The following is a 23615-nucleotide window of genomic DNA, read 5'->3' as shown; positions in this document are numbered from 1 at the left end:
CTCTGCTAGGAAGGGTCTGAGTCTACTGCTAAGCAACATAGCACCAGCAGCTGCTAGCTGAACTGCTGGCTTTCCTGCTCACTCCAGCTGCTTCTCCCTGGATTTCTCTTGCAGATCTGGCACACCAGGCAGAGATCAGCTTCCAGCAACTAGAGTTCAGTTATTTCTAAGCCAGTTCTTTCAGTCCTCTGAGAATCTGTTAAACTGCTATTGCCAAACTCTCCGAACTGGGCCACTGTTGTTAAAGTGTCACAACTCTTTTTTTTTGGGTATTGGAAAATACTATTGATTTAGCTGGTCAATTCAAGGGTTGGGTGAATGATTCCTTGTATTTGAACTGCCATGGGATCAGAAGTGCCTTAATATTCTGTCAAAAAATATGTGCAGCATTGCTTTGGAGTGCGAGTCCTATGTTTAATATTTATTAAAAATTGCATCTGAATGATATTCTGATACTGGATCTGAAGCTGTTTGCTTCTGCAGGTCACTTGCAGGGAATGAACTGTATGTAGTCACCTTTCATTACACATAAACCTGTTTTTAAATAATAAAAATTGCATACTAAAACTGAAGAAAGTCTTCTCCCTATCCTTTTACACAAAGAACTGATGTGCAACCTATATATAGCTGTTTATATGTTATGTCATGATATAGGATGTCATTCCAAGTAACTAGCTGTCAAGATCTGCAGTTTTGGTCACCACACCACAAGAAAGATATTAAGCTACTAGACAGCATCCAAAGGAGGGCAGTGAAGATGGTGAAGGGCCTTGAGGGGAAGCTGGATGAGGTCACTTGTTCTGTTCAGCCTAGAGGAGAGGAGACTGAAGGCAGACCTCACTGCAGTCACAACTTCCTTGTGAGGGGAAGAGGAAGGGAAGGCACTGATCTCTGTGACCAGTGACAGAACCCAACAGAATGGCCTGAAGTGGTGTCATGGAAGGTTTAGGTTGGATATTAGGAAAAGGTTCTTCCCCCAGAGAGTGGTTGGGCACTGGAACAGGCTCCCCAGACAAGTGGTCACAACACCAAACCTGACAGAGTTCAAGAAGCATTTGGACAATACTCTGAGGCGCATGGTGTGAGTCTTGGGGATGGTCCTGTGCAGGCCTAATGGTTGGACTCAATGAGCTTTGTGGATTCCTTTCAATTCATCATACTCTGTGATTCTATGATCCCTGTATTTTGTGTGATTATTAGTGTTCAGTTTTAATCAAGACAAAGTAAGAAAAGCATATAAAGCGTTAAAGTTCTTAACTTTTTTTTCTTTTTTACCAACCCTTTTTTAATCTGAAAAAGCTAAATATTCTGAGATGTTTTCCTCAGAATGTTTGACCCATGTTTTAAAGCTGTGTGAATATATAAGAATATTTGAAGAATGTTTGTCTGCATTTTATTTTCCTAAAATGCAAGTATGTTTTTGATTTGAATGTTTTTTTGCAAGGCTTGATACTTGTAGAGAAATGCCTAAAAGTAGGACCTACATTCACTCCCAATAAGATCACAGGACAATTATAAAGAAAAATCTTCCAGTCTTGTAGTTTTGACACAATTGACTGATAAACTGAGAGCTTTGTACGTGAGGATGGCAGAACTGAAACTATACTGTGGACTGTAAAGTATTCACCCTTATTTTTTAAGCTCCTTCTATGCTGAAGCCTTACTGAAGCCAAAGCAAGCTATTCATGCAAGGTGTTTGCAGGACCAGATTCTTAGTGTGAATTTGCACAGCTTAAAAGTAGGTGAAAAGAGGTAATGACAGCTGTAGTAATTGCTAATTAGATTAGTGCTGTAGGTTTTTTAGATGCATGTTTAATTAACCCAGCAATGACTGGTTGCATGTAATTAGCACAGTGTTCTGCAAAATCAATCAATGTGTTAATTAGATCAGATTTCTCAGCCTTCAAAAATTCCATATTAGGAATATGTTGTACCCAGGAGGTAACAGGATTTTGCTCTCTCAGCACAGCAATGGCCTCTTTGAGTAGGATACTGTGGATCAGAAAGGTGCAGGGTGTGATCCATATCCCTTCCAATAGTAACACCATTATAGCAACAAACCTGCATTACTTTAGTTGTGTCTGCTTGGAGGTTGCATGCTTTCTGTAATGAAAGCTTTTCCACTTTTCCAATGTAACTATGCTTACAATGCAACTGCCATTTTTGTGATCTATTTCAGAGCACTACTTGTGCAAACCTATCTTACAGAACAAGACTAAGCTATAGTTGTAGAGCTCTCTGAAAATTCAAATCAATTCCAAGTAAACTTTCTACACTTCTGACCTTTTATTTGACCTATTGTCTCTTTTCCAAAGGGGCATGCTTTATCTAGAAAATAACTGAAAAAAAGAGCTGTTTTTTTCCTACTGCCTAAGCAAAATAAATCTTCAGTACAGGCTATTCTCTTAAATGTGGATTTAATGCGAGCAGCTTTAATGCCTACAAATACATCAAACAGCAGAGTTACTTCAAACTCTTATTGAATTCTGTGCAACCATATGTTCCAGGGAAAAAGTCTCTGAAACTGCCCTTGGTACTTCATGCTGTGGTTGGTACTTTGTTCACTGCCTCTGAAATATTCACAGCTACGGTCATGGCTCTCAGCTGACTAGCTTTTATTGACAGGTAGTGAAATCTCTTGCAGTGCTTTGTTCTAAATGTCCCAGCTCCTTGCTGCAATAGCAAAACAACAAGATTCGCTACTTAGATGGAAGCTCTCTGCCAGCCTACACAGCTGCATAATCACATCACGTCTGGGATGCACCAGGGAGTGCGTGCTGTGCAGGATGGTGCATGTGAAGAGGTGTGGAGTTGGGGTTAGGTCGGATCCTCCATTAGACAGTTTGCCAGTAGAAACAGGAAACACTGATAGTGAACTCTAAATATTATTTGATGTTGTGCAAACCTAACTCCTTGAATACCTGGCATGTAGCCACCAACTTCAGCTCCCCTGAAATCATTCCCTGATAGCCGTGCACATTTCCTCAGCTCAGGTGAGAAAGAACACAGATTAAAAGAGTCTGTAGTTGGCCCTGTTGAAAGAATATTGATAAAATGTTAATTGTCCACACTGAGAACAAAATCATCCATTTACAGCACCTTGGCCTCCATGGCACCACCAAAATGCACTTTAAGTTGAAAAGCAAAAAAAATGTAGGAGCTAAAATTATTATCAAAAACCCAAATAACAATAATGAAGTCAGGGCCGTTCTGAAGCATTTTCATTTTCCTGGTTTAATGTAATGGTATTACCAGTCATTTAGTCTGATGTTCTGCTGGTGGCTGCAGCCATCAGTCAGGGGGTTCAAACAGAGCAGACACGTATCTAAGTTTCCTTCTGAACAAGGGATATCTGCTGAAGCTTGTTCAAAGTCGCACTACAATAGATATGGAAGCATTCAAGCAGTTTGTTGCGCTGCCCTTCAGATAGCAACTCCTGGAGATGGTGAGGCATTAGAAGAGCTAATATTAGAACATCTTCATCTGAACAGAGCTCCTCAAACCACTGTTAACTGCCTAAGTTAGCCTACTGCCTGGTCTATCTTGTCGCATATAATCTATCTGGGCTGCAGGATCAGTAGATCTCCCCATGTCTACTACTGAGGCAGACAAACTGGAAAACATACCTTGCCTTTGATTTTTCTGGACAGTAAGCTAGAGACAAAATGGAGCCTGAGACACATTTTCGTTTAACATCTACCGCCTCATTCTCAATATGTCACGCTGCAACTGACAAAACTTCTGGGCCAGGACAGGTTTTGTTTCATCATGCTTTGTCATTGACACAGAATTCTGCCTTCATGACATGAAGGATTTTGCTCCCATTCAAGAGTTAACAAGTGTCTCCTATGTATTTTATCAAGGTTTGCAAGGAAGTGACCAACACCATGGTGCTGCAGAAAAGAAGTGGTAGCAACAAACTGCACAATTTAGAAGGACCCAGGCAGCTGAGTACTGCTGAGAAGACTGATCTCTCAGCTCAGGAGATATTTGCGTACAGACAATGCACATGCAACAAGGGGCCCAACTGGGCTCAAAACGAATCCTGACAAACAGTATCAAGAAGCAAGGGGCTTGTAAGCTGTAAGAATCATGGGAGTCACAGTGCACACCTCTCTCTTGCATGTGCTCTCTATAACAGAGCATCAGCTGTTACTGCACATGGCTTGATTTTAGCATGCTGATTTAATATTTACAGAGTGCCAATAAAAATTGTATGATGACAGCTGGTGGCTCCTGTGGTAATTTATAAACAGCAGCAACAACACAACACAGACATCAGAAACTCCAAGAGGAATTCTATACTATTGTGCAATACTCAGCACTAAAGAATGTGAATAATTTTTCAGACTTTTAATAATCTTGGGTAATACATCCATATTGGATTTTATATAAAGTTCATATTATGCAAACTTAGTATTTCCCCACTCAGATAGGAATTCACCACAAAGACTCATTATCTATCTGTCTGGATTTGATATTCTGGCAAAAGTATCAGGTAATATTTATAGTCCGATATTTTTCCATTGGGAAGTCCAGCACACAACTGCTTGCTTTTCTTCCTGCATTGTGCTTCCTCAAAAGAAGCATTAATAAATGGAGACTGGTGTGCTGATGACTGAGCCAGAATAGACCACTGTCCTTGTTCCAGAACCTGTGTTTCCTCTGCACAACCATGACTAGAAAAGAGAAAAATACAATCAGTCTGACAGGACTACAGGTCTAATGACTGGCCATTATCAGCAAACCACTACAAAAATGCAAACATCTGGTATTCAAACAAAAGTTGACATTACTGACTGTTTCTTTTTATTCTACATGAAACCTTCACTGATTGTACTAATCGTCTTTGCTTATATTTCCATTTTATTTCCCAAGTCCATTGTCTCCTTTAAACTGCTTGATTTTGTTTTGTTTTTTGCCATCAACATTTATTCTTCAAATAAGAGAAAAGTTTTCATAGCTTATTATGCTTTTTACATATAGACATAAACAAATACATGAAATTTGTCAGGGAACAGAGCCAGAGGCTGTTTTTCCTTACAACAACTTTTCCAGTCATTGGTTTTGCCTTGTTTTTTAATAGTCCAATTAATACGTCTATTATTATCAGTGTTACCTCCTCCTAGGGACATATATATATATAGATTGTTCTGGAGAAAGTGCTCTCCTTTGGTTTAGATGGAACACACTTCCTTCTCCTTCCAGACAATGTCCAGTTTCTGCTACAAATATCTATTTTCAGGTCAGAGCAATCTTAGGTTGAAGTGTTAACAATTGCACTGTATAACAAAAGACTGTTGACACTGAAACCAGGACGAGGTCCAAAAGTCTTGGCAAAAGCTTGAAAACTACCTAAACGTCTACCTGACTTTTTGAGTTCTGCCTTTTCAGAATAATCATATTGTGGTTAAGTTTTAGAAAGAATATGATCAGTAAAAAAGGAAGAATTTTCTGCATTGGTGGTGTTCACCATATTACTCTGCATCATTTCATCTACCATTGTGAAGGAAGAATGCTCTAGGGCAAGAGCCCATCAATTTACAGTGGGAACTATGCCACTCAGGCAGATGGGGATACCTTTAGGTAGCCAAAAGATCCTATATGTGCATCAGCAATGGGTGCTCAAGGCATGATTCCCAGCTGGGAACGCTGAAAATTCTGTCCATCACAAGCTGTCTGTTGCTCTTAGCCACAGCTAATCCCTCATGGGTCTGAATTATCGTTTTAAAACAAAGATTGCCTTCTGTGGCCATGTAAGGATCTTGTGTGAGCAAGGGGCATGGCGCAGCAGGGGACTTAAATGTCATAAAAATGTTACAACTGGTTTGTGCTGATGGAGAAGAAAGGCTAATTCATAGGCGTGAAGTGTCCTATTCCAATCAGGGCACACTGAATGTGTTTTACAAATGGTCGTTACACTTTTCATGCACTCAGAAACTACATGATTTGACCACTCATTACATAACACACTAATGCTACTATGTTGAAAAACAACTATAAATCTATGGTGCCACTGTCCATCTGATTCTTTCTTGATTTAGGTGTCCCTGGAGTTGGTCTTGCTACAGTTACCTATGATGTCATAGATAATAGGAGGGATTTTTTCAGAGGACCCTGTTATCTTAATAGTCCACTTTTCTTTTTCATGGATGGCTTTAAAATTCTGAGAAACAAAAGGTCCTTTTCTTCAAGGTGGGGGCTGTTCTCCTTGCGGTGAGCTGGGGCTCTCCAGATACAGTCTTAACCATGATTATGCAGTACACAAGGTAGAATAAGTATCTCTTAAGAAAGCTAGTATAAATTGATACTATTAAGTTCATACAGCTTCATACTACGAAGCCTCGCTAGTGCAGCTCTCAGGGAATGGGATTCTCCTGGCAGCAGCCTGGAGCCCAAGATACAGGCCTTGTCTGCAGTGCTAGTGTTTTGTCAGGGACTGCAAAGGGACACTGCAGAGGTAGAGGAGAGAGAAGGGCTCATTCTGACTAAAGTCCGTGCTCGGGAAGGGGCCTGTAACAGCGAGCTCCAACCTTGGGGAAAGGCGGCTGGTCGGCCCCAGGCGGACCGGGCACAGGGGTTTTCCAGCGGGCAGGGAACACCGTCCCGCCCGCGCACGGGGCGAGGTACAGCACCCCGCCCTAGGTGCCTCTCGCAGTGCGCGGCGAGAGGCAGCGGGACACCGCTGCTCCGGAGCCGTGAGGGGCGGCCGCAGGTTCCACCGCCCCGTCCGTGCCGGGCCCGGGTCCCGCCCCGCCGGGTGTGTCCGGGCGCGCACGCGCGGCTGGAGCGGCGGAAGCCTACGGTTGGTTCCGCCTCGTGCCCCGCGGCGGGGCCGGCGGGGGGCGGCGGGGGGCGGCAGGCGTCGGCCCCGGCCCGGCCGGGAGGGGCGGCCCCGGGCCGGGGGGGCGGGAGGGTGAGGTCCGAGGGGGATGGAGAGCGGCGACTGCCCCTCGGGGCGCGGCCGCCTGGTGCTGGGTTGCTTCCTGGAGCTTCCTTGGAGCGTCCCGTGTCGCCATCCTTTGGACCTCAGCTCCAGGAGTGCTGCTGGGTGTGCAGAGAGCTGGGGAGAGAAACCAATGGCAGGCTTGAGTCTCTCCCCGGGTATGAAATAGGGAAGTGCTGCTACCGCTTTCAGGCAGCTCCGGAGTGCTGGCTGTACTGCGAGTGGCGAGGAGGGCATTTGCTGCCGCCGAGGTGCCATGGGCGAGGCGCGTGGAGCGGCTGGCGTGTGCTCCAGCAGCACGGCACAAGGAAGGGCAGCGGCCGCCGCCTGCCTTGGTTTCACACTTTCATTTCCCAGCTCCAGTAGTTAGTCGGGTCTTAGTTCCCGTCACACTGGTGATCCAAACAGTGATGTGCTCAAGTAACACGCATTACCTGTCTACAAGTGGCTGTTTGGTCAGCGGTAGGAAAACGTGGTTTTCATGGGACTTGTGATCATGAGAATACAGTGGGTATACATGAATAGCAAGCCACGTGGGTGTCCAAGCCCGTGTAACATCTTTTGTGAATGCAGTGGATATTTACAGGTACACTTTGGTAGATCCTATCAATGAAAAATAACTGGGTGGGAATATCTTGCCTACCTTAACCAACCTGTCAACAGCCACCTAACTGTGTAGTGCCGAGATCTGTAGTGACAACCATCCATTGCATAAACGTGGGCAAGGCCAGGTGCGTGGGGTTTTGTCAGGGCAAAAATATTCTCTGGCTTGTGTTAGCTGGTTATGCAGATACCAGTTTTTTTAAATGCAAGAGCTACAAAAGACATAATAGTAATTCCATTCTGACACTTGATAATAACATGACTTCTTTAAAATCTAGTTGAAAGTAATTTTGTTGATTAGTTCAAGTCTACTTTGGTTTTTTTCCCCCTGTTGAAGTGTATTTTTAGTTCTATATCAGTAATTTTTGGCAGTAATTCTTAAGATTTCGGGAAAGTTGTCAAAACTGCGGCTGGATCCACAAATTAGGGGAGGCTCTTGATTGATATGGCCTTGCCTTGGCTAACACAAGTATTATGACAGGTGTGTCTCTTGTGTTTCTATTATCTGTTCCTTTTTCTGTCTGACTTGCTTAGGGTACAGCCTTTTTAGAAAGTGGTGGTTTTTTCCACTGTAGAAGTGTGTTTTATAGGGCATAGTGTTGTTCAGTTTACATGGGGTCTTAAAACTGTGTTTCATGGTGAGCATACAATAAATTACTGATTATGTCATTCTGGACTTATTTAAGAATTTGTGAAAAAAGTTCTGCAAGTCAGATTTCAGAAGTCTTACTTTTCTTACTGAGAAAGCTAAAGTGAGACATGGTTTCTAGTTACGGATCAGTGCAACACGCATGAATGTGCAAGGAGCTGGCTGTCGTGCTTCTTAGTGTGAGAAATTGAGTACTGCTCCTGTTAGGTTTATTTATGAAACGCAGTTTTCTAAGTGTGTTTTGCATCTTGATGCAAAATTGTATACCTTTTTTTTTTTTAAGTTTGCATTTAAATGAATCTGTTAAAGCTATTTATATATCATGATAACAATTCTGGTTAGAGCAAAGCGTTCTTGTTTGTTGGAATTGAGTTTCTGCCTGCATTCTGTGGTCTCATTATTCAGTGGATGTCACATGAGCAGTCGTATGGCAGGTGATTGTAGTGAACAAAAACCGGAGTTTATGTTACAGTTAATTGAATTGGGTGGAAAGAAAAGGGTTAGGAAAAGATGTTGTTCAGGCATCCTGTAATAAAAGTATTTTTTTGGAAAGGCAAAAACAATTCTTGATCATGCAGGAAAGATTCAGTCATGGTTTGGTAAATCTGAAACTTTCCAGAGGTATAACTTCTGTTTGCCTTCTAATGCTTTGTGTTTGAGATGTTTGTTTGAGATATTTAGAAAAAATGGCTATAAATTAGGGTATGAGGCAAGAAAACCACAAAACCTTTAACATTAGTGTTGTGTATTTTCTCATAAATTATTTAACTGGAAAAACTTTAGGTATTGCTTGTATGAATACTGACTGTATATGGATATAATTCACTTAATTGCTTCTTTCAGTTGATTTGTTCTAAACCTGCTCATAGACTTTTTCCGCTACATATTGTAGTTTTTCTGATCAGAAATTATGCATCCTGAAGATCAAAAGTAGTTGAGATCAGTCATCTTTACTCTTGACACTATATTTGAAAAAATAAATATAATTAATTTGAAATACGTTTAAAAAAGAAAAGGATATAAATTCACTTTGTTTGTGAGTTAAATTTTAATCTAGTACTTCCTACCTAGCCATCAGATTGTGCTCAGTAGGTTTTCTTCATTCCCCCCACCTTATATATTTATACATGGTACATAAACTGAGAGAGAAGAGAAGAGCTTCACTTCGCTGGACTAAGTCAATATATTAACATTGTTTATTCAATGTTACTGACAAAAGTATAATGACAAACATAAAACTTAACATTAAAATAGGCACACGGGAAGTAAATGTATGTTACTGTATGTAACTGAAATACATTGGCAGTAGTGCAGTTTTATACAGACCTTTGTCTGAACACACATATCCTTTTAAATCTATATTAAAATTGTGAAATGGCCTAGAACCTAGATTTGAGGCACACTAGTTAGAAACAGCATGTCAGTTCAGAGGAAGCTCTACTCAGTCAGGTGAAGTGTGCAAAACATAGTAAAAGGTAGCCTATTATATGCTGCTTATCAAGCAAGTGTTGATGGTTGGTTGAGTATCACACTGTTTTCTTTGTCTTTCAGAAAAGATAAAGAAGGTGATGATGAAAAATTGCTTTTTCTTGAGAGCCTTTATTTGCATAATTTCAACTTAATTATGGAACTTCACATCAAAAGTATGGGTTTGAGGGTGGGTGGTGTTTGTTGAGGTTTTTTTAATTATAAAAGAATAATGTCATGCAGGCAAAAGTTAGTCACCGAGTGATAAAAAGTTGGGGTATATTTCTATTACAGGCACTCTTACTGGTTTCTCCAGAATTTCTCTCACTGCTATTGCTCACACATTATACTTAGTAGGTCACTTGGAAGAAAGTATTTCTGTATATTATATCTCTCTGTTTTGTTTGTTGAGCTGTTATTTCCCATTCTGAGGAAGCACTGTGAAGTCATGGAATCTCTGCTGCTCTCGTAAGATGGAAAACAGATGGATTCCTCAGTGGTCAACAGTGTTTCTAGTGTTTCTGTCAATCTGCATGATTTTCCCTTTGTAAATCCACAGTGACTACTCCCAATCACCTTCTTGTCCTTCATGTATTTGAAAGTAGTTTCTAGGATCGTTTCCTTCACTTCCCAGGGAACAGAGTGAGACTAACAGGCCTATAGTTGCCTGGATCCTCCTTCTTGTCCTTGAAAACAGGGTTGACACTTGTTCTTCAGTTCTATGGAACCTCACCTGTCAGCTTAAAACTTTCAAACATAATTGAGAGTGACCTCACAATGATAGGGCCAGCTCTCTCAGCACTCAGATAGCATCTCATCAGGTCCCATGGAAGCGTTCAGTCCATTTTCCTAAGGATTTCTTTATCTGATCCTCCCTTACCCAAGAATAAGTCTTTCCCACTGGTCTGAGGCACCTGGGATTCTAGAAAGCAGGTCTTACCCATTAAGAGCAAGGTGCGAAGAAGGCACTTTGATCTTTTTGTATTAGTTTACCACTTTCAGCAGGCCTGTGTTTCCCCTAGCCTACCTGATGCTGCTCATGTACATCACTTTCTCTGTGACCTTCCTGTCCCTCACCAGATTCAACTTCAGGTGGACTTTGGCTTTCCTAACCCCATCCTAGTGCACCCAAGTGGTGGTGCTATATCAGGTGTGTACACACTCTTGATGTAGCTCCACTTCACCTCTGTTTGGTTGATTGTAAGATCTCTGTTGTACACAATATCCTCCATCCTTTGCTTGCAAACCCTGACTACCACTTCCTTACTCCTTCAGAGGTCACCACCTTTCTCTCTCATCATTCCTAGTTTAAACCTTCCTTTAGCAGATTGACCAGCTTCTTGGCAAAGATGCTTTTACCCCACATAATTTCAGGTGGATCCTGCACCTCTTCCCCCTCAGTTGTTGGTCCTCATAGAAGATCCTATGGATATAAAAGCTGACTAGCTTTTGCACACTCTGCACAACCACTCATTCATCTGCAGGATCTGTGTGCTCGTCCTCAGGTTCTCCCCCTTCACCAGCAGGATGAATGAGACACCACTTGGCTACCAGGCATTGGCCAACACTGTGTGAGCCTTTTACTCTATTCTTAGTACACTTCTGGTCTGCCGTGGCTATATCCATGGTGCCCCTATGAAGAGCAGCTGGGGGTAACAGCCTGAGGGCAAGACTACTACCAGCCTCTGTAATAGCCTCTCTGTGGTATCCAGGACCCAGGCCCCTGGCAAGCAGCAGACCTTGCCAGGTGACAGGTTGGGCTGGCAGAGGTGTCTTTGTCCCTGAAGCAGGAGTTTCCCACCACTTTTCCTTACCCCATTCTTCCCATACTGCCACAGGACTCAGACACAGAGGCTCAGAGGCTTCCTTGGACAGAGCTTCCTGTCTATGCTGCTAGGGCTCAGAACCTGCTCTGTGGATCAGGTGGAGCAGGAACCCTCCTGCTGATGCTCGAGCTCACAGGCTCTCAGACTTCACTGCACTCTGCATTTCCATGTTCAACCTGACAAGCTGAGGCTCTGTCTGCTTCTCCTTGGTGCAGTGGGGGTTCCTGTAGCTGCAGGAACTTGGAGGGGATGTGGTCCATCTCCTTTTCAGCATCCTTGATGTTGTACAGTCTGCTCACCTTCTCCCACAGCTTATCTGCTTATGGAGACAGATCCTCCATCAGTACATGCTTAGAAGAATATAAAATGGTTTTTTGTTCTAAACCTGTTGGTTACCAAAGCCATCTTACAACAGAGGCACTTTAAGAACTGGCAGATTCAGGAATATAGCACTCCATCATTTTATGTCTAGAGACTGTACATATGTGGGTAGTGTATTAATACCTCGTATGTAAGAGCCTGTGGTGTGTGCATGCTACATATTAACAGAGAACAGTAAATATAGGCCTAAATAGGTTTTATGATTGTCATGAACTTAGAAACAATTTTAATACTACAATAACTGTATTTAGTATACAACATGGTTTTAAAAGCAAGTTTTAGGAAATTTGGTGGATTTTTAGGATAAATATATATACCTGAATGGGAACACTGTTGCACTAGAGGATATAAACAAAGGGCTATAATATATAGTACAAAGGAGAAGTGTGGGAAAATGACGGCTTGTTTGGGTCTGATTTTGATCAGAGATCTAGAAAAAGAAGAAAAGACATTAATGAAACTTATGAATAATATTAAACAGGGAAATTGTGAATAGAATTGAGGGCAGTCAAACATAAAACAAGTAAGCAAAACCCCTGGAAACAGAGATACCTGACTGATAAAATTTCAGTGCAACAAGTAGAAGCTGAAAGGAATGGAAAGAAATCCATCTGAAATGGACAAGTTCCTGAAGCCCAGAAATCAGGGTAACTAATGGCTAGGAGAGTAGATTGGGATTTATGTGTCTGTTGCAATATTAAGATAGGACTATGAAGGTAGCCTGACAAAAAGTAACACTAGTAATCCTTCCTTTGAAGGCTGTCTGTGAAAGACATTAGGGTAGTGATTCCTTTCTCTGCGGGTTTGCTGTAAATGTCATGAGAAAGATTTTTTTTTTTTTAAGCAAGGAAAAAACAAATTCCTAGAGAAGTTTTTGACTATTTTACCATAAAAGTTTTTAAAAAACAAGCCTGAAATTTAGGGGTGAGGCTATAATAAGTAGGTGGGATGAATCTTTGTATGACATAAACCATTGCCTGTATTTCTTGTTTGCTTTGCAACCATTTAATTTTGATGGAAGACTTTTCTTTAATATTTATATCCTATGCTTCTGCTGCCTGGCTGACAGTTGCTTGCTTTACCTATTACTTAGTAGTTTTCCTAGGTAGTTGTTTTACTTTCATCTGATAATAAATGTTACTTTTTAATGAGATATAATTAGTTAATGAAATCATAAAATGTTTTGCTACCGGGTACTTGAAACATGTTTGTGAAATGTCTGTAAGTTTTTATTTAATTCCTTAAATCAATACCTGACATGTTTTATTCTTCCTTATTTGAATGTATATGGAATCCTGTAGGTTGCATTATACTACTTAATTTACTCCTTAAAAAAAAAAAATAAACTTTTTCTTTATTTCTTTAGGAGTATCTTTTCTTCCTGGGTCGTGACACCTGTTTGTGCTCAATGGGGCAACGAATTCACTTTGTGGTTGACCCTCAGGGTTGGTGCTGCATGGGCCTAATTATCCTCGTCTGGCTGTACAATACAGTCTTCATTCCAAAGGTCATCCTTTTTCCTCACTATGAAGAGGGAAATATTTCAGTTCTGGCAGTTTTGTGTAAGTAATTTTAACTTCGCTGTTTTTTTCTACTAGTAAAAATAGTATCTCTGGGCACTATTTAACACATATGAGAAATGTCAGAAAATAAAAAATAAAGTGAAAGATAAAGACAGTAAGATAAAGGATAAGAGTACTGGGATGGCTGGAAGGGATTCTTTTTTGTGTTCTGAGAAGCTGAGACATTTCATTTCAGAGTGTTATAGTAGAACATCTTTGTGTGGTGAAAAGCATTAATAATGTACAGCTTTCACATCCTGTACCTAGAACTTGTTGACAGGATTTCAGGTCCACGTCTCTTAGTGCTTGTAAGAATTTGGGGTGGTAGTGCTGATGATGACTGGTAAAAACTGAGTTTCATTAGTGTTAGTCATACATCCCTGGATGAGTCAGCTCATATGAGTTATGCTATTAGGTTTTTCTGGGGAAAAGGCTTGTATTATGTCTGGAACTAACTTTAAAGTGAAGATGCACTATTGGGAATATCCTTCCACGTGGAGGCTTTGCGGTGTAGAGTGATTGGTGCTTATTTGATAGACAGTGGAGGAACTTTTTAAAAATGGTAGTATGGTCATAGTGGCATCCTGCTGGTGCCATCAGATCTGTTCACTGCTACCTTTCCGTCTCTCTTTTTAAGACTGGGGAGTACTTAATGTTGTAGACTGTGTAGTACCAAAAATATGTCTGGAATTGAATGAGAAAGCTGAGTAATTTCCAACTCAGTGCTGGAGCATCTATATTTTTGATGTAGTGTTTAGGAGATACTTTGTACACCTGAAAAAGACTAACAAATGGTTATTTATTTTTTTTAGGTTATTACTTCTGCTCATTGTTTTGTATAGGTTCATTACTTAGAGCTTCAGTAGCAGATCCCGGAAAGCTACCTGAAAATCCAAAGATACCAATTACAGGTACATTAAGTTATTTCTATATAATTGAATAAAAGTTATTTTAATCTCCTCAAAATAATTAGGAATCAATTTGACTTTGTGACATTTGATGGAAACCATGAGCTGTCTCTGCTGATTAGTTAGTATGTCACTATTTTAAACTTGTAAATTTCTAACACTTTCCCTTATGTAGACTCAAAGCTTTTTTTTCCAAACTTGTATTCCACAAGAAGTTCAGTTATGTAGGACTTTCTGCTAGGAAATTTTTCCATGGGAAGAATTCTTTTTGCGTTCTTTCAAATATATTGTGTATTTTGTGCAAAAATGTTTCTTTCTAATATAAGGTATCCCTTTGAATAGCTCTCCAACCTTTGCATGCTCCATTCATTCCATACAGCAGTGCTACTTTATAGATACTTCTTAAGATGGAACATTGAGGCTAGACTGTGACTTTGATATTTTGATTTGGTGGGTGTTATACCAGGGATTTTGTACTTTTGAAAGTAGCACTTTGGTTCTCTGGTATTCTCTGTTGACAGGAGGATACATTTTTGCACAGTATGAATTGTATTAAAAAATGAGTTGGGGTGTTTCTGAACTCTGCTGGTAGCTACCCTATTAGTGAGTGACACCTTTGTGACACTGTATTTATGGGAACAGATTGTAAATCAGTTTCCATCTGTCATTATTACTAGTTTAATGATCTCAGATATTGGGCTTCTTTACTTCCAGTATTCAAATGTTATTTTGCAGCAAGAAAGACCAGATTAGTGCTGCTTGCAGGTGGCACAGAAGTGCTACATTTAACTTTATTTTGTTTACATAGGAACAGTGTTTTATAGTATAGAATTTCAGAATGCCCCACTGTAAAAATAAGCTTTTTTTCTTTTTTTTTCTTTTATCCCTGGGTTTAAGGAATTTCTGTACAGAAATAACCAGTCAAAGTATTTAAATTTCTCAGTCATCCACCTATTTTCCTTAAAGACAGAAAATATGTGTTTTTGTGACTGGAATTATTACAGCGTTGATGTGACTTGTTTCCCATGTGAAGATGAAATTTCTGAACATACAATTTGAATTTTAATTTTCAAAGAATTCCTCTAATTTGGATGGCGCGATTTGAGATAAATATAAGCTGAGCAATAGTAGCTCCTAATACTTTCAGCTACTCAGTATCTCCAGAGATTAGCTTTTAAAGAATCTCACATTGGGTCTTTAATAATAGTGTATATTTGTAAATACAAGCCTATCCTCTACCTGGTTTTTGATTGCCTTATGTGTAAAACTGCATGTGGTGAGAGGCACGTATTAAAATGCTTTGGGATTGAAGATGCTCCTGAAGCATTAGTTGTGTACTGTATTTTAGCTAGCAGGCAGTAGCAGTATTTCCTCAGGAGGTTTTGAAGGGCGATTGTATCATGGTTCTGTCTAGCAGATAGGTTTTTTTCACAGTAGAAGTGTAAGAAAATAATTGTGTTCCAGTCCTCCTTGTGTGAGTCACAGCTTTTGTGCTGCAATAATTGCTCCGCAGAAATATACAGGAAAAGAGAGGACTTTGGAGAGGGAGACTGACACAGAGTAGCAGTAGTATCTTCCAGTTTAATTAAGGTCACAGTGGGAAAAAGTTTTTTGTGTGGTGCTTATCCTTCTCAGATAATAGTAAGAATTTTTTTAAAATGAGAATCACAAGCATACTGATTTATTATGAACACACAGTACTGAGTCTAAACCTCTCTAATATGTCTTACATTTTCACCTAGAACGAGAATATTGGGAGTTATGTAACAAATGCAACATGATGAGACCAAAGCGTTCACACCATTGCAGTCGTTGTGGACATTGTGTGAGGAGGATGGATCACCACTGTCCATGGTAAAACCAGGACATTTGTTCTAATAATCTACTATTGTTTTAGTGATTAATTTTGAAGGTTGCAGTCTTGACTACTGCTCATTTGTCATATTTCTTTCCTTTGCATCACTTAATTGTTTAGGCATTTAGAGCAGGGAAATAAGAGCTCTGAGCTTTATTATGTCTACCAGTAAAATTGAGAGTAAGTGAAAAGAAACATTTCTGGAAGTAATTTTGAGGTACAATTTCCAATAAGGCAGCAATGACAAACTGCAGAGGACAGTATTGACATCAGAATCCCCCTGTGTTGATTTAACCATGTTTCAAACTATCTTTTTTGTCAATCAGAAAATAGTACCAGTATAGTGTTTCTGTCATTCTGGCTTAGCTTGGTAATGATATCCATGGTAATTCTTGTATAAAATTGCATCCATGTAACTTCTGTGATGCAGACTATATCTAAGTGTCAAAGGTTTTTAATCTTATACTTAATATAGCTAGAATTCTTGTAGTTCCTTTACTTCTTCATGTTGGAGTATGCAGAAGGAGTTTTTGAATAGGGATGCCTGTTTTGTCTTCTGTTCCTTTGGCTCATTCCTAGGTCATATCTATTTCTCAGCAGGGTAACCTGTGTTCGCATTTATTTCAAACCACTTGTTTGCATTTCCAGATTTGGGACTCTACGTAGTTCACAACCAGTGAAATATGCTGAGTAGCAGAAGATAATAGGTATTACTGTGAAATTTTGCAGACTTTAAAAAACCAGTTCTATGACTTCAGTATTCCTTAAAATTGCAGGAGTATCTCTGCTATATGAAAGTAAAGATAAATGTGTCTTCAGTTCTAAGCAGTGATCTCAGTAGTGCAACTTACACTTTAAGTGGCAGTGCAGTGGATCCAGCAGTTCATAACATTTACTCCAAAAGTAATCATAAAGTCTCTTATTGACAGTATCATAACTTCAGTGTGAAAGTATTTCTTCTTTATATGTACACACTTTCTTTCTCTGCAGGATTAATAACTGTGTTGGTGAAGACAATCATTGGCTGTTTTTACAGCTGTGTTTCTACACTCAGATCCTTAGTTCCTATACGCTGATACTTGATTTCTGCCATTACTACTACTTTTTGCCTCTGAAAAAAGAAAACTGGGTAAGAATCTGCTTTCTCTACAAAGAGAATAAATAGCTAGTGTTGCAGTGCATTTGTTTTGGTATCTGGTTACTACACATTTCTGCTGGCTCAATTGTTGACAGTGAAGAGAGTTCAACTAGGTGTATGTTATCAAGTAAGCAGACTGATTTATGGTAAGTAATAAAACATTTTTCTGAAATGTATATGATTTCTGTGTGTTAAAAACACAATGTTAGTTTTCTCAGAAATCTAGGAAAGGAGGACAAAACAAGTTAGGTTTCTTTAGAAGTGATAAGGAGTACTGAGAGGAAACAAGGTATTCAAATTTTTTTTTACTTTCTCCAAAGTAAATTTATGCGGAGTATATATCTATCCTAATACCCTATTTAAAAATGCTGATATTGCCAGAAAAAAGTGAGAAAAACGTACGACCATTCTGCAAGGAGAAAAATATACATTGGTTTTGGAGCAATATTTTGTGTTGCTTTGAAAAAGTTATGTTGGTTAAGGGAGAATTAAGTTTGATTTGTTTTACTTGAACCATATATAAACAGATATCATATTTTCATATCTTGTCATCAGTAAAAGGCAGTTGAACACACAAACAGAGAAAATGGACTTAAGATTGGAATAGGGTAAAAAATAATGGAATTCCTTCCATTTTGAAACTCAAGTTGTAAAGTCTCTGTCTCTGGTGCTCATTTATATTTATTACCTGTAATTTTCAGAATATTTAAAAGGTTTGCTTGAAAGTTGCTCAGTGCTTGAAAGTGCCAGAACAGCAAAGCTAGTACTCTTTCCTTTGAAGAAAATGTTATAAGATCTTCCTTATAAAGAAGCATAAAAACTTCTACCTACAATCTGAAATGGACTTTTTATTTGTATGGAACTGTAACAAATATAAGTACACTGTAAGACCCCAGGATCAGAACTACGAGCTCACCAAGGGAGTTTTACTTTAAAAATAATCAAGGCTCCATCCATACCTCTGAATTATTAGAAGAGCCGTCAGTTCTTTCAACACCTTAAGAGAGAGCACAGAAGAGAAAAGCTGCACACATTTTCTCAGAGGATACTTTTACTGGTAGACTTAAGAAAAAATAAGAGTACTCGGCAAAAGTTTAAAGGGTAGCATACAACCAAAGCAAGCGTTCCATGAAACGTTGACTTAGCACGTGCTAACACATACAGCACAGTGAAAGCCAACCCATCCAGTATCCAGCTATCCCAAATATTAAGAAAGGAAATTAGAAGAGGAGGAAAAGAAAGAGAGATAAAAGGAGAGATATAGCCCATTCCTAGATCCAACGTGGGTCCGGCTACAGGATGCTAGAAATGATGGGTTTGAACATGTGGAGAGCACGTCTTTGGTTTTATCTGCTCTGACCCCCTGTGGTCGCCCCTCCTAGGTGGGATTTCTGGCCCACTGGGGCTCTGGGGCGGAGTAAGAGGCATTGCTCCCACTGTGTCATCTAGTCTGAGGCTGATATAGGGGCTCCAGGGTGTGGTATAGGCCATGCTCCCAGGCTGCCTTTGACTGACCGCTGCTCTGGGGTTCCCTGGTGAGTCTTGAGGGGCTGGCGTGTGGGACAGGGCATGACCTCACCTCCATGAGATTCGACTTGTCCCTCCTCCCCCACCCCGACATGAATTATTCTGACCCAATATAATAATCCAATGTCTCACATGCACTAAAGAAAAAGACCTAGAAAACAAGTTTAAAACATGTTCAAAATTAGATAACATTCCAGATGTTGTAAGTGAAGAGACTAAGATAATCTCAGATATTGGTAGTGTGCTCAAAATTTTGTTGAGATTTTTTTCCAAGTACTGAGATGCAGCAGATATTTTAACTCCATGTGGATGTGGCACCCCAGCATACTGTCTGCTGGTGATGTCAGACTCATCTTTCAAGGCTGCTGGAGACTGGCCTTTCCTTGTGGGTAAGGGAAGTCCCATTTTCCATTTTGTTGCACAACTAATGTCGCAGTTCGTGGGGTTTCTGGGGGGTCACTGCCGGCCGCTCTGTAAAGGTTTTCAGGGCTGGAATTGCCCCCCCTGCCGCTTGTCCCTCCTTGCAGGGACAGGCAGTGGAGGTACTTAAGCCAGGAGACAAGAGAGCACGAAGGGAATCCAGCAGCGAAGAAGAGTGTTTATTCAAATTTCCCGCAGCTTATAAAGGCTGCTGGGCCAAAGAAGGGATTGGCCATTTGGCTGGCCAATGCAAGGAGACAGTATAATAAGTATGGCAACACAGAAACCAATGGTAGACAAGTGAATTAATAGCTTCCAAACCTGACAAACTAAAATTTATTATATGATTTTGTATCCTAAATGATATAAAATAAGAATATTAAACTTCAGGAAAAATTCTGCTCCTGAAAAAGAATGGAGTGTAGCCTTCCAAGCTACTTATTTGCCCCTGTATCAGTCTGAAGTGGATGTGATGTTCCCATGAAAGAGTGTGTGAAGATGATGTTTCAAAGGAGAACTGAAAATGTAGGAAGACTGTACTTCTTGGATAATCCAAAACTGAGAAAAGTGCTATAATCAATTTCATAGATACCAACATTTTTTTATATGGAATGTTCCAAAGTTGAGAGGTTTTGTAAATATTTCTTAAAAAAAGTTCTAAAGGAAGTTAATTATTTTTTTTTTCATCTATATCAGCATTTCCATTTGAATTATTTAAGTGATGCTAGAAATATGGAACGGAGAAAAACTCGCTGTCTGCTTGGCACATCTTTCCATAGACGCTGAGACAGACTTCTAATAGTGTAATATCATGATAGAGTATTTCCTTTTTATTGTGAGAGTTCCCTGAATGCTCTAACTTACTTTTGCAATTACACTGTGTTTAGATAATGAACCCAAGGTCTGTCTGTTAGCTGTGCTTTTTGAAAGTAGTATGAAAGGTAACCTTTTGCTTGGAAGTGGTCTGTGCAAGAGAGGGAAAGGGAAATCAAGTTTACTTCAGACATTTTACAACCCCTAAGGAGGTAAAAATAAGTAGTTCTTAATGATGACAGTTCAAAAAATGAGTATGTATAAAACTTTTTCTCACTGATACTTGTTCTCTTTTTTGGAGAGAAGCCTACTTTTAATATGTACCCTTTGACAGGTGACAGTTTAGGAGGTAGAGTACACATACAGCAATTATTTTAGTCCATTTTAATATGCTTGCCTGAAGAGTGGATCAGGTTCCTGTGTTTGGCTGCCTAAGTTTACAGAGTCATGAAAGAAATTGAGTATTCACTCTGTTCTGTTTATTTTTGCTTAGTTTTAACTGTGGCGTTTTTGACTTTATCAATTTGCATATGACACTTCAAATTACACTCTTCCTTTTAAAAACTTGATCTGTTATAGTATACACTATTCTGTGCCCCAGAGAGATAAATATATTTACGCAATATAGAAGAACAGTAGACAAACGAGGTCTGATCTGTTCAGACCTTTGCGAAGTACAGTGTTACACTGAATAGTATTTAGCTTTCTCAATTTTTCAACTGCAGGATTGGGGGGGTATACACTGAAGTACAGAAAACTAAGAATAATTTGTTGTTGTGCCTAGTCAATATATCTGCCTGGAAGATGACATCAGAGCCCTAAGGAGCTGATTTTTTAAAGTATTGCTGAGGATGTGGTGCCATATAACTTCATGCTACAGAGTAATTTGTCAGAACTGTGTCATTTGGACATCAATGCCAGTGATAAAATTGGCATACTATTAGTTAAGTTTTTAGGCAAGCATCCTGCAAGATTCTTTTCATCTGTACGTATCAATTAAAGCTGAAGTAGCACAGCATTCCAGAGGCTGTTTCACAGAAGTGCTGTTCTTTGTTGAAATTTTGGTTGTAACGAAGAGCTTACATTTTCTGAATTGACAGGGGCTAGTGTTTAGCACAGATTCAAATAACTGAATAATTTTTTTCCTAAACAGCCATCTGGAATAAGCTTATTCTTGCTCATTAAAAATACTTGAGAGTTTTTTGGCAGTGTGCCCTCATCTTATTTTTTATTCTTTGGATATAAAATAGTACATAACGCAGAAGCTGGAGAATTAAAATTGCTTTTAATGCTGTTGTGAAATAGTAATTTTATTACAGTACCGATTAATGCATTATGAAAATGTGATCACCATGTTAGTACTTCCTCTGAATTAAATCTTGTGTTTTATTTTTAAAGGGTCAAGAAAGAAAAACATTTTTAATTTAAGTGTACTGAGGAAAGGGTGATAGGATTAAAGGTAATGGAGGAAGCCGTTTCTATAGAGATTCAATCTTATAGCTTCACCTCTTACTGCAGAAAATTGCTTCATAGTATTCTTTGCTCTTGTAATTGATACACTGCCAGAAAGATGGATTGTGGTTTTTGCCTCTGTTTGTCCAGCAGGAGGAGTGCAATTACTGCTAGAAATGAAGGAGATGGTAATTAAATTGTCTATGTGGGATCATTGCAGAAGGAAAATATATAATTCAAATAAAATAGCATATTAGTTCCTCTGCAGGCCTTGGTAGTTTTCAGAGGCTGACACTGGAACGTTTTTAATTTTGCATCTTCATTATAAAATATCGAAGTCAGGAAGCCTGACCTTATCTTTTAGGAAGTACTCAATGAATAGCCAGATGAAAATAAATACTAGTCTTCTCATAACTAAATAGTTGCTTTCTCAGTGACTGTGCTGGCACAGATTCTAGACACAGCTGGTCAAATAGAAACAAAATTAATGCTTTGGCAGTATATTTTACCTGGTTTATAGAAGGCTTTTAGTCTTTTAAGTGAAAGAAATTCTGCTGATGCATTCTATTTGCTAGAAATGTTGCTAGAATGATTGCCATAGTAAAATCCCCTGACATACAAAAAGCTAAACCCATTTGCTCTTTTATTTTTTCCCCATTTCTTCAGTTATCCACTGTATATTCTGAAAATATTGTCACCTAGTTCTGAAAAGATTGTCACCTAATCTTTAACGTGTTCTGAGCATTACTGGTAGAGGGCAGAGGAAAGAACATGGAGGATGTATTCTGGCATATATATATATATGAATATATATCTGGCTGCTATATATTCATATCAACCTACTGTGTCTGGGACTCAGAAATAATAAGTTTTAGGAATTAGTCATTAGACTTTGTGAAAAGATTTCTTGCAGTAATATTTATTTCAATATTATGCATTAACTAATGTTAATTAAAATGTGGAAATATGTATCATCCAAAGTCCATATACATTGTCAAGAGAATCTAACAGAAACTTTTTTGTCTTAGAATCATTAAAGAACGTACAGGATTTGAGAGTTTTTTTAAAAAAGAAAACAACATTTTCTTTCTCATTGTTCTGCACAACCAACCCAACCATGCTCTCCTACATATGAATGTAAGGACAGTATAAGAATATTGAATTAAGTCTAGAAAGTAAATACATGATCTGTAGAGAAAAGATAGGAAAGACTGAGAGGATAACATTTTGTTAAAACTTAATATATTAGTACTATAATTTTTGTGTAAAGATTGTATGACCTTCTCTAAAAATCTGTTCTAGTCTGAAACTATTTCAGAATTACTGAAATAATTCAGTGATATTGAACTCTATGTAGACAATAATTTTTGGAATCAGAGCACTATTCCCATTTTTACTTTAAACCAAATCTGTCATGAATCAGACTGGAAAATTACTCATGTAGTAGACCTGAAATAGTCCAGAGTAAAAAGGGCTTTACATAAACACTGGTCATTATTAATAATAAAAAAGGGCTAATTAGAATGCAGCTCATGTTCTGTGAATTAATTTTCTTTTCTTTTTAATTGACATGAATGAATTTTCCCCCTTGGACCTCTCCTTCCTCTTTCTTCCTACAAAACCTGCAGTCTGTATTTTTTAGTTTGCTTTCTGGAATCTGACAACCTGGCTTTGTTCTATATTCTGTGCTCTTTTTATGATAGCTAAATTGATAGACTGACTTCATCACCAGACTGGGACAGACATCCTGGGCATTTGTAGCTGAGAATAGACAAGCATGAAGTATTACATGAAGTATTGTTCCTCAAGAGGTATCTTAATATATTTTGTTGATATATTAATTTTTATGTGATACATTTTTCATTAAAGAAGAGAGATTGAATAAATGAATCTTCCATTGTAACTGAAAAATTATGAAGGTGTTTTTTCACTTTGTCCCTTTTGGAATAGATACAATAGTCTTGTGTTTCCTGCTGAAAGCTCTGTCCTCAGTACAGTGTGCTGTTTCTAAAGGAATACTATAAATGCTTGAAAATAACAATGCGATACTACAAATGGCAGGGACCTG

The 23615-nt window shown here is 39.0% G+C and overlaps 1 protein-coding gene across 10 annotated transcripts in view; it reads left to right on the top strand.

Annotated features, from left to right (window-relative positions):
- Positions 1–6061: 6061 nt before the first annotated feature.
- The window catches only part of ZDHHC21 (zinc finger DHHC-type containing 21), a 52268-nt gene continuing 34714 nt past the window's right edge, over positions 6062–23615 (top strand). For 5 of the 10 annotated variants that reach the window (XM_027635278.1, XM_027635276.1, XM_027635281.1 and 2 more), the window contains exons 1-6: positions 6928–7104; positions 9750–9763; positions 13239–13434; positions 14247–14345; positions 16085–16196; positions 17188–17326. In XM_027635278.1, the coding sequence (XP_027491079.1) occupies positions 6933–7104; positions 9750–9763; positions 13239–13434; positions 14247–14345; positions 16085–16196; positions 17188–17326 (732 nt within the window). In that variant the 5' untranslated portion in view covers positions 6928–6932. Of the gene's footprint in view, positions 6217–6759; positions 6806–6927; positions 7105–9749; positions 9842–13238; positions 13435–14246; positions 14346–16084; positions 16197–17187; positions 17327–23615 lie in introns of those variants that run through there. The other 5 variants (XM_027635284.1, XM_027635286.1, XM_027635285.1 and 2 more) reach the window with 5 other exon arrangements.

The sequence above is a fragment of the Corapipo altera genome, unplaced genomic scaffold, assembly GCF_003945725.1.
Source record: "Corapipo altera isolate COAL_440 unplaced genomic scaffold, ASM394572v1 61411, whole genome shotgun sequence".
In the NCBI taxonomy this organism is placed as follows: Eukaryota; Metazoa; Chordata; class Aves; order Passeriformes; family Pipridae; genus Corapipo; species Corapipo altera.
The sequence above is the reverse complement of the archived record's forward strand: the minus strand, read 5'-3'. Positions and strand labels throughout refer to the sequence as shown.